The 15,350-nt window shown below is 32.8% G+C and overlaps 1 protein-coding gene across 5 annotated transcripts in view; it reads left to right on the top strand.

Annotated features, from left to right (window-relative positions):
* pnt (ETS transcription factor pointed) overlaps positions 1–15,350 on the top strand; it is a 504,008-nt gene that overhangs the window by 212,121 nt on the left and 276,537 nt on the right. The window contains exon 2 of one of the 5 annotated variants that reach the window (XM_076411202.1): positions 13,505–13,562. The exons of the other annotated variants lie outside the window; for them this stretch is intronic. Within the exon in view, the coding sequence (XP_076267317.1) occupies positions 13,547–13,562 (16 nt within the window). The 5' untranslated portion in view covers positions 13,505–13,546. The remainder of the gene's footprint in view (positions 1–13,504; positions 13,563–15,350) is intronic. 5 annotated transcript variants of the gene reach the window in all.

Genomic DNA, 15,350 nt, shown 5'->3' with positions numbered 1-15,350 from the left:
ATTTCTGACCTGATATTGAAAAAAACAATATTGATGATTAAAATTAAATTAAATGTTAATCAAAATATACACAGTCAAAAATATAGACGATCTTGAGCGGCAAACCCGAAATATAATAGAACAAATTCGGCCTGCTGCAAAATAAGCTACTACAACATCAAGAGAGAAATCAAAATATGGGGTAAATTACTTCCTTCATATTAGGGAATTAGTCAAAGAAAGACGAAAAGTTAAAAGAGTGGGGCACAGAACCAGACATGTTGTAGACAATACAATATTAAATAGAATTAGTAATCAGACAAATCAAAAGATTAAGGAGTATAGATAGAGTTGCTTCGAAAAATATGTAAGTCAATTAAACCCGGAAGCAGACAAAGATTACCGGCTATGGAAAGCAACTCGGAGATCAGACCAATTATTAAAGTATCGCCTATTAAATATGATACAAATAAATGGGTTCGATGCAACGATAAAAAAGCTGAATTATTATGAACATTTAGCTAGCGTATTTCAATCGAATGATATATAATCCACAATAGATGCAAATCCTGTTTATTAGGCCGATGTAGCTGTATATTAAGGCTGATTTCTCCAAATTGCCACAGATGTTGACAACGACTTCATTTCTAAAAGGGCTCGTGGAGTTGATAATATTTCATCTGGTTTTTTGAAGGAACTGCAACAAAAAGCAATCATCATGTTGAAATATATATTAAATGCATGTTTTAGACTGAAGCATGTTCCGGAATGATTTAAGTTTGTTCAAATAATTATGCCTAAAAAACTGACAAACTGGCAAAATACGTTGGATCTAAATGCTACCTGCGATATTAAAATTATTTGAGAAACTTCTGTTAAATGTATTAAACCATTTATAGAAATATGATATTTCCAGTTTGGATTTCGAAATCAATGTTCGACAATCGGCCAAGTGCACAGAGTAACAGTGATTTTGACACAAGATTTTCTCACAAGATTTTGATCGGGTATTGATGGCATTTGAGATTAATTTTCATAATGAGCAAATTGCTACCACGGAATTACTGTCGACTGCTGGAATCATATCTTATCGAAAGAAAATTTAATCTACCATGAAGGAAATTCTCAACACAAACCTATTTCTGCTGGAAATCAGTAGGGTAGTGTTTTGGGACCACTCATGTTTATGCTCTAGACTACACTGCTGATATCCCAACAACAACAGAAACAGTCTTTCGAATATTACGACTATTATATGCCGACGACACAATTATCATGGCAATATATATATATATATATATATATATATATATATATATATATATATATATATATATCTTCCTAAGGTTGTAGAAAAAGTTTAAATAGCAGTTAACAGAATCTACAAATGGACTAGAAGCTATAGACTGGTAAATACAGCTTAATAGAATATAGCTAAGCAACATAAATACAGTTCCAAATCTCTCCATGTTAATTTTGCGACAGAATGACAATATCCTAATTATATCAGTTAACGAAAGATTCCTAAAGCAATATCAGCTAAATACGTTCGCATACATCTCGATGGTCTGCTAAATTTGAAACATCATGTTAGAAACAAAGCAAAATAGATCATACTCAAAATCAAGCAACTGTACTGGTTAGTCGGAAGATTGTTGACTTCAATTCAAAGATATGAAGAGATCTAAGTATCAAATTAAATATGAACTTATGAAGTTCTAGGTTTAATTACCATGAATTATCCTATGAATCAAATGGATATAAGATTTTGCCTTAAAACATGATGTATGGTTGCTGAATCACAGCAACTTGGCAGCAATATAGCTACTGGACAACACGTAGGAAATCAGAAGATTGAAGCGAACCAAACCACACAAAATTGTTTAGTGTATTATTAACTTTAGCTTAAGTAGTTTAGTTTTATTTCAATGTGACAAATACATAGTGATGTATTAATCCCGTACTCCATTGTAGTGATTTTACTATTTACGAATTTCTCTGACAACTTCTAGAAAACAGATAGATCTCGTTAAAATGAGAAATGGTTTTAAACACAAAAATTATTCGTCTTCTTAGAAAACTCTTTTATTTAATGGAAAGAAGAAGAGAGTTTTTGAATGGCGTAATAACGATCCTGGGGTAAAAAGAGTTAAAAGTCATTCCGACTTCTATTTTTAGATGTGTCGTAAAACCATTCAAAACAGTATAGCTAGTGTAGTACTAGCTATACTAGTATTGTTCAATATATTTTCTCTCCTATTTGTGTAAATTAATGCACAAAGACTAGTTTATTTATTTAAATGAATAATATACAAGTTATATAAAACGATCGATGTTAAATCGATACGTAATGGTGAAAGGGATTAGGAATAGGGATGGAAATTAGTTACTAATTGTATGTTGGTTTGGCATAATACTGATTGAATTGATTGATGCTAATACACACGACATGAAAATTCTACTTTTCTGATTCTAATCCTCTGACTTGTCTGTTCTTGGTTATTTTTCTTCTTACTCTTGACTATTGACTGTTCTTACTCTCGACACTTCTTGACTATTCTGAATTTTCTTTTCTTAGTTCTGTCTAATTCTGTTATTCTCGCTAATTCTCGCTGTTCTTTTTTTCTTACTTCTCATTTTTGGCTGAATCTTCCAAATAATCTTGCTATTTACTGTGGACGTATTGTATTTTTATTACGGAAGATCCTCCCGTGGGTTTTTGGTGCTGGCTGAGAAGGTTGTTTTAAGAAGCTTTTTCGGAGCCTATTAAAACACATTATCGGGGACTAGTAGACACTCTTAGTTAAATTTTTTCACGTGGATGGAATATGTGCACTAAAGACTCTTAAGAATGCCCGAGTTTCGCTGATATCTGCACCGCCATGATCCAAATGTGAGAATCGGTGACGCAGTCTCCTCTCATACACAGATTTCCGTAGGAGTCTCGCAAGGTGCTCCACTAGCCCCAGCCCTATTAAACCTTTATATGACTGATTTCCCACTACACAAACTTTCCCACACAGCATTTTATGCAAATGATACCGTTTTTTTCACAACCGGTTATTGTCCCGACGCTGTTTATAACAGACTCCAAGTCCAGCTGAACCAAGAGATAGCGTGGTACAAATTCTGGCGGCTACAAATACCCGAGCAAAACTCAGGCTGTTCTGTTCCACCGTAAGAAGGAGTTCCGCGCCATATCGACAAAGTCCCCATCCCATGGCTCCAGAAAGTTTCATACCTCGGTCTCCAGTTCGATTGCAGATTCCATTGGTCAGCCCAAATACAGCAAATGGCATGTACAGCCTACTATTTTCAATCCCCTGCAGAACAAGTAAACTTCCAATCCCCCAGAAAGCGACTCTGTATAAAATGCTAGTTCGTCCAGTCTACCTCAATGGAGCACAGGTGTGATACAGGTATGTCTCTGAGAGACAACATGAACTACTTCAAGTATTCCAATCCAAAAACGTCAGCGCGTTACTCAATGCCCCATGGTTTATGAGGAACACTCTCCTCGAATCAGGCATCCCGTTTGTCAAGCATTTCATGAACATGGTCAGTGTAAGGTTCTCCATAGGTACCTTAGAACACTGCAACACCTTGATTAAATCCCTACCCATCCACAAACCTCGGTAGTAAACCAACTACGACAATCCCAGTCGTAACGAGGGTCTCTGTCGCCCGCAAAACATTCATACCCCGAACCCAAAGCGAAATCAGCAGAAGACCATTTGGTTCTAGCTGATCGTCATGGTAAAAAGAAAAAAAAATGATCCGAAGCACCTGACAACGAGCCAACGTGCGCAGTGCCCTTCAATAGTACCTACATTTACCTGGCTTGACCAATCATTCGACACAACACGATATTCTATTGTTTCAAGTCATAATTATTTTCCCAAATGTTACAAATATTACGAAAAAGTTAACTGATCTAATAAATTAGACTTCTAAATTATACAAACACAAAGACATATGGAAAATATATTTCCATAAAGCAATTTCCTAAATGTAAGCAATTATAATTAAATCGCAACAACTAGCGACAAGTGCCTGTTTTTAAAATTTAGTTTTTATATTACTCTATAAATCTGAAAATAATTGTAATGTTGAAAAATACTTTTAAAAGCATATCTTTAAAGGGTTAAACTTAACGGGTAACGCGATCAAACTAAACATCATCTGATAAAACAAATATTTAATAGACTTTGATATATAATATATAACAGAAAAGATCGATCTCCAATTTTTCTACTGAACCTCACGCTAACCGTAACTGGACTGTACATATGAAGTTCACGCATCATTACATGGACTGGACGCACGTGTGTAGAAACGTTTCGTGGGATCGGAGCGCCGCCGGTGCGTGGGAATCGGGAACTAACGCGGCACCGTGCAGATGTAGCAGGCGTTGAGCGTTTGTTTTATGCGGCCGGTGTGGTTCTTTTGTTTGTCGGCCCATTTGACCCATTAGACAAGTACAGAATGTTTATGACCATTGAAAAAAAAACATTGTATTGGAACAATTTTTAATAATAATGCTATAATAGATAGAATTATAGTATAATCGATAGAAAGTTATGCTATTCATGTTTTGAAACTGTTTTACTGAGTTAAAATAGGACATTTGCTCCCGGAAAAAGAATAACTAAAAGACCCCAAATATGGAGATGCACCAAAAAGTAAAGATATATCCAAAACACAATCAAAATTATTGCATTAAATGAATTGTATAATATTTAAAGAAACCGGGAATATTTCGAAATAAAATAAAGTAAATGGATTACCGCACGAATTGCTTTCGTGGAATTGTAAAAGCAATGGAACATTTGCAGTCCATTCTTTAAATGCTGCAGTTTCCTCTATCAATCAGTTATTAACCGAATGTTGTTGAAAAAGTTTTGAATATTACGGCTATATCAAACATAAATATATTACATCGTTCATAAACATATCAAATCGAAGTTATACTTGGTGTACTAGGACGTTATTACCGATTTTTTTCCTCCATAATTTTCAAGAAGATGGAAAAATGTATTCATTCAAAATATTGGCTATTTGATTCTATACATCTTGCCCATCTTTCAGGCAATCTACGGATGTCATCCGAAAAAACTGTTTATCCTTTGAACAAAAGTTGATGGTTGGACTGGCAAGGTCTGGAGACTATGGCAGGTATAATAATGGGTCCCGTCCTAGTGCTTTCCATGCTTCCTTGACCGGTTTTGCCTTGTGAAACGGCGCGTTATCGAACTGTTAAATCACTTTACTTTGTCTTTGGGCCTATTCTGAATGTATTTCGATCAATACATGGTTCAAAGTGATCATTTTTTGTCGGTAGTGATCACTATTGACCGTTTCCCCAGGTTTCAATAGTTCGTAATACACCACTTTACTCTGGTCCCACCAAATACAGAGACCGAAACCATTTGGCCTTGGAATCGATCGGCCGGCTTCGCCAATAGAAAACTATAATTTTTTACACTTAGGGTTTTCAAAATATATGCACTTTTATCATTCATCACTATTCTATGCAGAAATGACTTCACAGGCGATTTTTCGATTTTCCATTTGCCTGTCATTCAGTTGACGTGGCACCCATCTTATTTCATTCATTTTTTGAATTTTTCCCATTGCTCAGTCGCTATTCATTTCTTGGGCCATAGTTAACGTTTGTGCCAATTGTTTTTGAGTTTGTATTGGGTATTCATTCAATAATTCTTACATCGCATCTTCAGACTTTTTCGGTCTACCAGGTTCTTTGTTTTGTACATCGAAATCATCACTTTTGAATTTTCCACCACGCCTCACATGTTTTTAAGATTAGAGCATGCTCCACATAACTTCCTACTAGAAAACGATGACTTTCAGCAGCTTTTTTTTTGATTACGTTGTACAAATCATAATAATGTATACTTAAGCCTATCGACATCTGTTAGAAAAACCGGTAATGACTTTCCGGTACAACTGGTATATATAGTGTCGCTTTCGAGCTTAAGAGCGAACCTTGGAAATGTTTACAACAGACCAAGAAATATGTGTTTTATTATTAAATAAGCTATGGGTTGTTAATTTATGGCAACATTTTATTTTAAATATATAGATAAAAGTGTGCTAGGGACTTATATCCCGGCTGGAGATATGACAGGTTGCCGCAGTTTTGTCGCAATCAAGTCCTTTGGTTGAAACCTGATAATTTTTGTGACCTTGATGTTGAAAATTATGTGGCCTCGTAACGTATCGCATGAAAATAACGGGCTATAAACAAATGTTAAGAGCTCTTGGTTATTACTCAGCTAACTTTTAATATAAAAAGTTATAGAAATAGTCTGAAATTCTTATTGGTGAATATATTGCTAAATGCTTAAAAAGTTATATAATGACAGTTCATCCCAGTTCCTCAAACTAGAAAAGCTTTTACATTGTTGCTTCATAGTTTTTATAGTGTGATGTCAGTTTTATTCACATTAAGACAGATATTATTGACATCGTTATTACGTTGAATAAAAATTATGTCAAAAATAATCCTAAGGTCATTATGGTATGCCAGAAGATGATTTAGATTTATGAAAAAAGGCAGAAACTACGATGAATAGATAAAGTAAAAAACCTGTAAAACAGGTAAAAATGTTTATTTCGGAGGAAAAACGGTATATTTGTTTAATTATTATGATATGTGTTATTTTATTGTTGTCAAATAAATATATATCGACATTTTCTAGAAAATTATGTTATATTATTAATTAAAATATCATTTTCATCATCTGGCTGCTTTAGCCATTTACCTCCCACTAGTAAAAATAACAATCTAAGCAGGCATTTTGATAACGTTATGTATCAGACTAATCACTGGCGGAGCTATGCCCCGCGAAACATTTGAGATAAATGCGGTCATAAGTTTGCATATTTGATTCTTTTATGTCCTGGCTTACTGTAACTTCCTAGATTGTTAATGAGATGGTTGAAATTTTATCGTTTCATCTTTCGAATCGACCTCGCCATCCATAAACCAGGGAATGCCGAGACAGTACCAGCAGCATTCTGCTAGTTTAGTTTTACGATAGGCCGAAACAAGCTTCCAATAATTAGTCGGGCTTGAATTTGTGTTGCGGGTTTGTAGAGTGCATCGATAATAAAACGTATATTCCTTATATATGTATATTAGTTATAATATGTGAAAGGGTTTAGAAAACAGAAACTATACATTTCCCTAAAAAGACTGTTTTAATTTACGGAAAGGAGTGGCAACTTTTTTTTGCGGGGTGGGGGCTGATTAATCAGCTGCTGCAAGACTAATAGTTTCCTTTGAAATAATTGTATTGAAAAACTACTCACTGTTCCCTTCCAACTCAACAATTCCAAGGAAACAAGAGCAATATATCTGTAATGAGTTATTAATACATGTTATGACCAATAAAACCTAATTAAAACCTGTTGTCATAACACTATTTTTATTACCATCTTGTCATGAGTACCTGACAAACCTGCAAAGCAAGTCAAATCTTCACGCCTATTTCGCTACTACCTGCAATATCAAAGCTATTTGAGAAACTAATATTTAAACGTATTAAAAAATTTGTGATAATACCAGATTTCCAGTTTGGTTTTCGAAATCACCACTCAACTGAGTAACTGCGGCTATTGAAAGAGCGTTTGAGGAAAGGAAATACTGCCCTGCAATATTCCTGGATGTCTCACAACCTTTTGATCGGGTTTGACATTTGGGCTTAATCTGTAAGATGAGCAAATTGTTACCGCGTAACTATTGTCAATTGCTGGAATCATATCTTTTCGGAAGAAAGAGTATTGCACGAAATGGCGTTCTCGATATTTAAAACTATTTCGGTTGGAGTTCCACAATGTAGAAAACAACACCAAAAGAAATACTACTAGGAACATTTGTTGACGACAAAATTATTATGGCAAAAAATATATCTCTGCCTAGGGCAATAGAAAAAGTAGAAGTGGCAATCAAGAAAATCTATAAATGGACGAAAGATTGGAAAATTTAGCTTAATAGCTCCAGCTTAATAGCTAATCTGGCCACGTTAATTTTGCATTACGGCGAAATAATAAAAACTTAATTATATCACTCAATGGATGCCCGATTCCTCAAGAAGTATCAGCTAAATACTTTGGAATCAATCTTGACAGTAGATTAAATTGGAAACATCACATTTAACAAAAAGCAAAACACATTAGAACCAAAATAAAACAACTATACTGGTTAGTCGGAAGATACTCTCAACTTGATCTAAAATCAAAGAGGTTGATCTATAATACAATTATAAAGCCAATTTGAACCTATGGGGTGCAAATATGGGGTTGCACTAAAAATTCAAATCATATTCAAGTCATACAACGCTGTCAAAACAAGGTTCTTCGATTGATTACCAATGTCTATCATTACGTAATCAGCGAGGAACTGGAACTCAAATGGATTTGCGAAGTTATCCAAGATTTCGCCTTCCAAGAAACACGAAAGAAGATTACTAAATCATGCTAACGTGGATGCAATACAACTGCTGAACAGCGTGCAGAATGTCAGGAGATTGACGCGAACCAAACCGTACGAACTTATATAAAGTGTATACCTTTAGTGTAAACTATAGCTATAAGTTATTATAATTTTATAATTGAGGAATACATATTGATGTAGGAAAAGGAATAATAGATAGGAAAAGTAGTAATAAATTAATTTTAAATTAAGGTTATACTAGCGCATCTAATAAAGATGTTATAAAAAAAAAAATTGCCATGAGTGACCATTGAGTTTGGTGCCATTCTGACATATTCATGTCGCATCTAGATACATAAATTGAAGTAATAAGTCTTCCTTCATTTTTTTGTATACTTTTAAAAATTGTATTCTTTTAAGTGCAATATCCAGAAGTTCCATTATACCTCTTCGATACTTTTCAGACTAACAGTTTCCTTTGAAATAATTGTATTAAATTATGTTTGTATTGAAAAACCTACCCACTGTTTTTATACATTTCATATATTTAATCTGTGATAGAGCTAAAATTAAGCTGATCTTGATTCGTCACCCGCTTCGTATGGTTTTTTTTTCGGTGAATTCAAAATATTTTTCATTTTCTGAAATATTTCAGTGACCGTATAATAGAGTGTCTAATGAGACCATACTAATACTCAGTGTAGCTGCAACACGCTAAAAATATTTTCAATGAAAATCGCTGCAAATTAATATTTAACACTATAAATTACCTTACCTCTTTAACGAATTTTACTGACAAAAGGGAGCCTTCATTATCTCGTTCTTGTTCAAAGTAACTGATTAGACACGCAAGACAGAAGTGTAGCTTCGGAATTTTCAATCAGAGTTTTAATAAGCAGTAATTTTAAATTTATCAAAACAAGCAAAGCATCAAAATAACGTTTGCCGGTTTATAACCGCTTATCGGTATTGTTTTGAAGAAGTTTGCGTACGTTTGACAATCGGACGACTTTGGCAGGTTCGTTCGAACTTATCAGACAGCATTGTGGCTCTTTTTAACTAGAATATCATGAGAAGGAAAATATTGTCTTGTTCTACAAATGTCTACAATTTACAAATTGCGACAGGCAATACATTAAACATCTTGATGACGTATGTACAAAACTTCTTTAGATAGACTACATATAGCGACCTTATTATGAATAGGTGCATTGTGCAGAAAATAATGCAGCATATATTTTGTAGTATTTTTTCAGGTATTTTGTCAATTTTAATTTTTATTCTTTAAATTTCATGTTATTTTATGTTATTTTCACGCAACTTCTGTGTACTAATTAAGTTTATTAGTACGATTATTACGATGGATGATCAGATTCACTGCACATGTCATTCACTCCGAATGACGGCGGCAATGGGGTGAATTAAGTAAATGCTGTGCGTACCATCTAATAACTGGAAGAAAGTATTTCACTGTGGTCAGTAGCGTCTTGATAATAATGTCCAAGCAACTTGTCTTGAAAGGAAAGCCACCATCAAAGCTAATGTTTGAAGATTTAATAACTGCCACCTGAAATAAATGAAATCATATTGGTCCCCCAAACCGTCATGTTACTATAGCATGATGCCATAACATGATGGTAGGCGTCATGCATGATAAATAGCCTACCACCGAAGTTACAAAATGTTCTGGTTGCCAGAAAGCATCACAACAGACGAGAGGCAAAGCATTCTAAATATTGCAGTACATGTCTTAGAGATATATTACTGTAAATATTAAATAAATTTGTGAATAACATGACAATTTTGTTTTTATGTACAGAAACAGCGATCAACTATAGACATCCAAAATAAAGTTAAAGTTTGGCAGATTCCTAAAAGATAAAACCAAGAAGCTTGGCCTGATCAGGAGCTGTAAAAAGATTGATTTATTTAGCTGTTTTTATTCATTCTTCAACAAGAGGCTCTTTGTCTGATAACACATTTAAAAATCTGATATTCAGGAGAGAAAATTCTTCTTTTACTGATTGATAGGTTGGAGTGCATTGATTCTATTATATGCAAACGTAACACCCAAGGGATTTTGTAATTTGTATTCTAATTAAAGCAAAGCATGTATATTGCTTAGCTCCTATCATAGTAGGAATTATTCTGATTTCCTAAAAAAATTCTTATGCAGTCTTTGTATGTTTATTTCTTGACATGTTACATGGTATATATAAAATAAATATTACCAGCTACTAATGAACACTATTTTAAAATGATAGATTTCTTAATATGAAAATAGATGGAAAGGTTCATATTTAATAACTAGAGTATTTGAAATTATATATAAAACGTTTATTATGACTATATATTTATGAGCGCGTATAAAAAAGAGGAACTTATCAAGCATTAGATCTTGTATCAGAAACAATTTGATGCAGCACTTAGAGCGACTATTCATAATTATATTTTTTACATCTTTCTCAGCTCTGATCATAGTAGCAATTATTCTGAATCCCCAAAAATTAATTCGCAGTCTTTGTAATTTAATTTCTTCATAATATCACAAGCATATTTAGAATAAATATTGGCAGCTGTTAATGAGCACTATTTTAAAATGATAGTTTTCTTAATATGAAAATAGTTGGGAAGATTCATATTTAATAACTAGAGTATTTGAAGTTATATATAAAACGTTTATTATCGCTATATATTTATGAGCGAGTATAAAAAAGAGGAACTTATCAAGCATTAGATCTTGCATCAGAAACAATTTAATACAGCAGTTAAAGCGGCTATTCATAATTATATCCAGCATAAAATGCGATTAAATTGTAGTCGAGCGTACTTATTAGAATCTTCGCGGTCGTGTTTCTTTTACTTTTTTTCTTCTAATTTCGCGTTCGAATTAAGGATGACTACTTAATTTCAGCGGCCGCGCGCTGACGCGATTCAACCAACAGCAGCGGCAATGGCAAGCGGCAGCAACATCGAGCCAGTAATCGTATTCAATTTATTCGTATCGAGAGCTGTTGGCATTCTTAGTGAGTTCTAAATTGCTATTCTCCGCGTTTATTACGGCCCCGAACACAGATCTATTAATGAATGAACCTCGGAGAAAATAAATTAAGACAATGACGCCGTGTAACGGTCCTCGAGAGTCTATAAGAACGGTAATATTGTGATCTCGGGTTCGTCCGGTTGATATTGGTTAAAAATTGGTCTCTTCCTTCCCGTGATCGCGTTTCCCGTTGAGGTCCTTTCACTTTTTTCGATTAAGGTGTTTATCCTGTTGTTTGTGATCGACGTGTCAGTTCTGTTAGGTGCTTTTGCATATGCTCTTATAACATTCTTTTCTATGGTTGAATCCGAATTTTTCCGCTGAATATCTGCGACTCTACAAATATTTCATCAGCTCCGACTACCTAAAATCCATCCAAAACATAATTAATTGATAAGCGTACATGAACTATCACTTCTATTCTAATAATCAAATAACAAAACTAATGAATGAATTATGTAAATCAGATTTTGAGTGATTGATTTTGATGATTGGATTTCATATACACTGAATAACTAACTAATTCTAAATTAAAGACTTATTCTGGGTAGAAAAATGTCAAAACCACAAATACTCAGACGTAAAAGACAATCCTCTATAAAAGATGGTATAAAATATGTTAATATATAGCTGAACGCTCTCCATATACTTAGAGTTTGTCATGCACATTTTTCATTCCATCATTTTTCAGCATATCATTCATTCTTGCGCTTTGAAGGTTTTCATCTTTCATCCATAAATATTATGTTTCTTATAATAGTGTCCTGTTCAGCATGTTCTACACAATTAATTGTATTAAAAAATGTTACAATTTTATAGTAAAAAATAATAATAAACTTATCATTTCAATTAAAATCTCACAATCCACTTCTATAAAAAAACATTTGAAACTCTTGATCACTTTGGTGATGAACTACATGTCATGTCATGTCATGCACTCTTTGTTCTTCTCCTCTGTCCGAATATGGAGGTGCAGATTCATTTGCTATCGTATAATATACACAATATATTTAAATCTCATTATTGATTTTGTTTCAAAACATTTTATTTGTACTTATCTCTAATTATATTTTAAGATTTTACTTTTCTATTTTAAGAACTTTACTAGTGATTATTGATTATAGTGAATCCGATATGGGGCTTGGTGCCATGTTTTTCTGTTCAGTTTCTATCTGTGAATAAAGGCAGTCTATGCATATCAGTTCAATGAATATAGACCATAATGAAGGCTTCACTAAATAGTGAATTTAAATAAATTACAGTTGGGAATTGTATTTTTTTTGAGCAATGCTCTTCCACATCTGGGTCTATAGCCGCCCTCCTCCCTCCAGTCTGAAACACAATGAGGAAATGCTGTTCTACACACATAGAAACCTTACAAGTCCTTATAAGGAACCTTCAGTTTTTCAGTTTTGATTTTTAACAATAATTACTATTAGTTCCTAAAAAATCTATTTCGTACAAAAATACTTAGTATATTTTAATATAATAACTTTCTAAAAAGCAATAATTTCTTACTAAAAGCTACAGAATCAATCGTAAACAACTAAAATTAATAAATACCACAAAATATCTCAAAATTATAACCAAAAAATATAAAAAAAAACTAGTGTCACTAAAGATCTCCAGTTAAATTCAACACCAAAGCATAGAATAAAAATGGTAAATCTTTCAATTGAGCCGCTTTTTATACTTGCAAAAACTTTTTATACAGTTTGGTTGGGTTATTTGAGAGTTATTTTCAGTGATATGTCGGATTCTCAGCAATGAATCTGATCGTTGATCACAACCAGTGCTCAAAGTCTTCTGATCTGTCAAGAAAGGATGAATATTCAGAGTTATCAAATATGTCATAATTTAATTTTCCAAATTACCAAATTATATTTTAATCAAATGTACTTCTTTAATGACAGATAGTTAATTTATTAAAATATAAGATGATACTTGGCTACTAAATGTTAACTAAGTATTTATACTATAATTTTATGGATAAAATGATATTTATTGTTTTGTTTTTCTTTCAGGTGAGTAAAACAGATCTTTTTCCAAAGAATAAAGAATGATTGATGTACGAAGTAATTGGTAAGTAGGATAAGTTAGGTATTGTAAATTTTAATGTTTATTATGACTAGTAGTTCCGCATATTTATTGACTTTTCTAGCAACTTACATTTTGAATTTGTTAGGAAGACTTAATTTCATACGGATATTGAAAAGCTTCTGAAATTCGTACCAAATTAATCACGGTAAATTATCCACTGTGATGAATGATATACGTATCATTTATAATTTTACATTTTTGCTGCGGTGAAAATTCAGGCGCTAGTTACTATTACAGTACTTTGATACAGACTCTCGATAACTTAAAAACTCAAAAGGTTTAAAATTTATATTTAAAAAACGTGGAGTTAAAACTGTAACATTATTGACATGTCAGAATCTAGGAATAAAATAAAGCAGGTCGTCTAAAAATTTGTTGAGTTGTAAAGTTCGGCATGAAGCACTTTCTTCAGTCTATAAGTTCATTCTCATCTTGGTGGTCTTACAGAGTTAGTTTGAATGGGTAATGAGAATTGCGTTGAATTTTTTGTTTAACATAATTGTTGTTGAATATATATTTTTAGCTCCAAGCATTCTAATAGATCAAAAAAAAACAAATTATCTTAAAGGTTAAGTCTTAAAAACCAAGTATTAATTTGGACACTGAAGAAATTAATACTATTTCAATAAACATTTTTAAAGGATAATACACGTTGACACTATTCAAATATTGATCAACTCTGTAATAAAAATTTTCTTGTAGTTTATTCACATTTTCTGTTATAATTTTTGACGTTATTCTATTTGAACACATTTTGGATTTATAGTCTAGCTAATAGTTTTTTACAACCATCATCCGTTTATTGGTAACAAGATGAAAAATAGGTTAATTTTCTGAAAAGAAAGAATATCTTAATAGATATACAAAAGCTCTACGTGTATAATTGTATACAAGTTAAAATATGAGAAAGGGTTTTAATCACAAAAACTATTAATTTACTTTAAAAACTGTTTTATTTTACGGAAAAAAGAGGCTTGTTGAACGGCGATACAAAGCGATACTGAAGCTCTATTAGATAACAGATAAACTCGACTCAAACCTTCACCATTCAGGATAGTCGGGTCCATATTACATAATATACATATCGGGTAAAAGCACTACTGAGCCACACACCACAAATATTTCATCCAGAAAACGTAATCTACCTATTTTTAAAAAAGAGTCGAAAAGAAGGTCTCATTTCTTTACTTTCTCTACACACAATTCCAATGACGAATGTAGGCATTATAATGAAGTAATTTTGATCATAATTTAGTATCGAAAACGTAGAGAAATACTAAACGCGTTCTTCTTTATATTCTGTATACAGAAAATTGCATCCAAAATAAAACAAAAACAACAACAAATGTTAATATAAATTTAATTTTATTTAATTATTCATAGAAATGAAATAAACCAATCAATTGCCTGCGTGGTTCTTGGCAGAGCGATTCAAACAATCCAATAAAATGGATCGAAAAGGCTGTTATACTGTCCTCTAGACGCTGGACATGGCGAAACATTTCTCCAAAGTTGCTTGTAAAGTTAAATCTCTAGTTCCTCTGTTACTAGACTTGAATAAATTTAAAAATCCACAAAAATAGTTTAGCTATCAAAAAATAGATGCTCATTTAAAATCGGTCAACATACATTTGCAGGCATCACTTGTAACCTTTTTCCATTATAGCATTCTTCTAGGTATGTTGAACCCTGCTGAAATTTCTCACCATATTCATGATTTTCGAGAAAAAAGTACAAGTCTGACGTGTATGACATGTATTTTGAAACTAT

This window comes from Rhynchophorus ferrugineus, unplaced genomic scaffold (assembly GCF_030347505.1).
Source record: "Rhynchophorus ferrugineus isolate W39M unplaced genomic scaffold, kcgeb_rfMv2 rfM8, whole genome shotgun sequence".
In the NCBI taxonomy this organism is placed as follows: domain Eukaryota; kingdom Metazoa; phylum Arthropoda; class Insecta; order Coleoptera; family Curculionidae; genus Rhynchophorus; species Rhynchophorus ferrugineus.
This window is presented reverse-complemented; position numbering and strand designations above follow the sequence as displayed.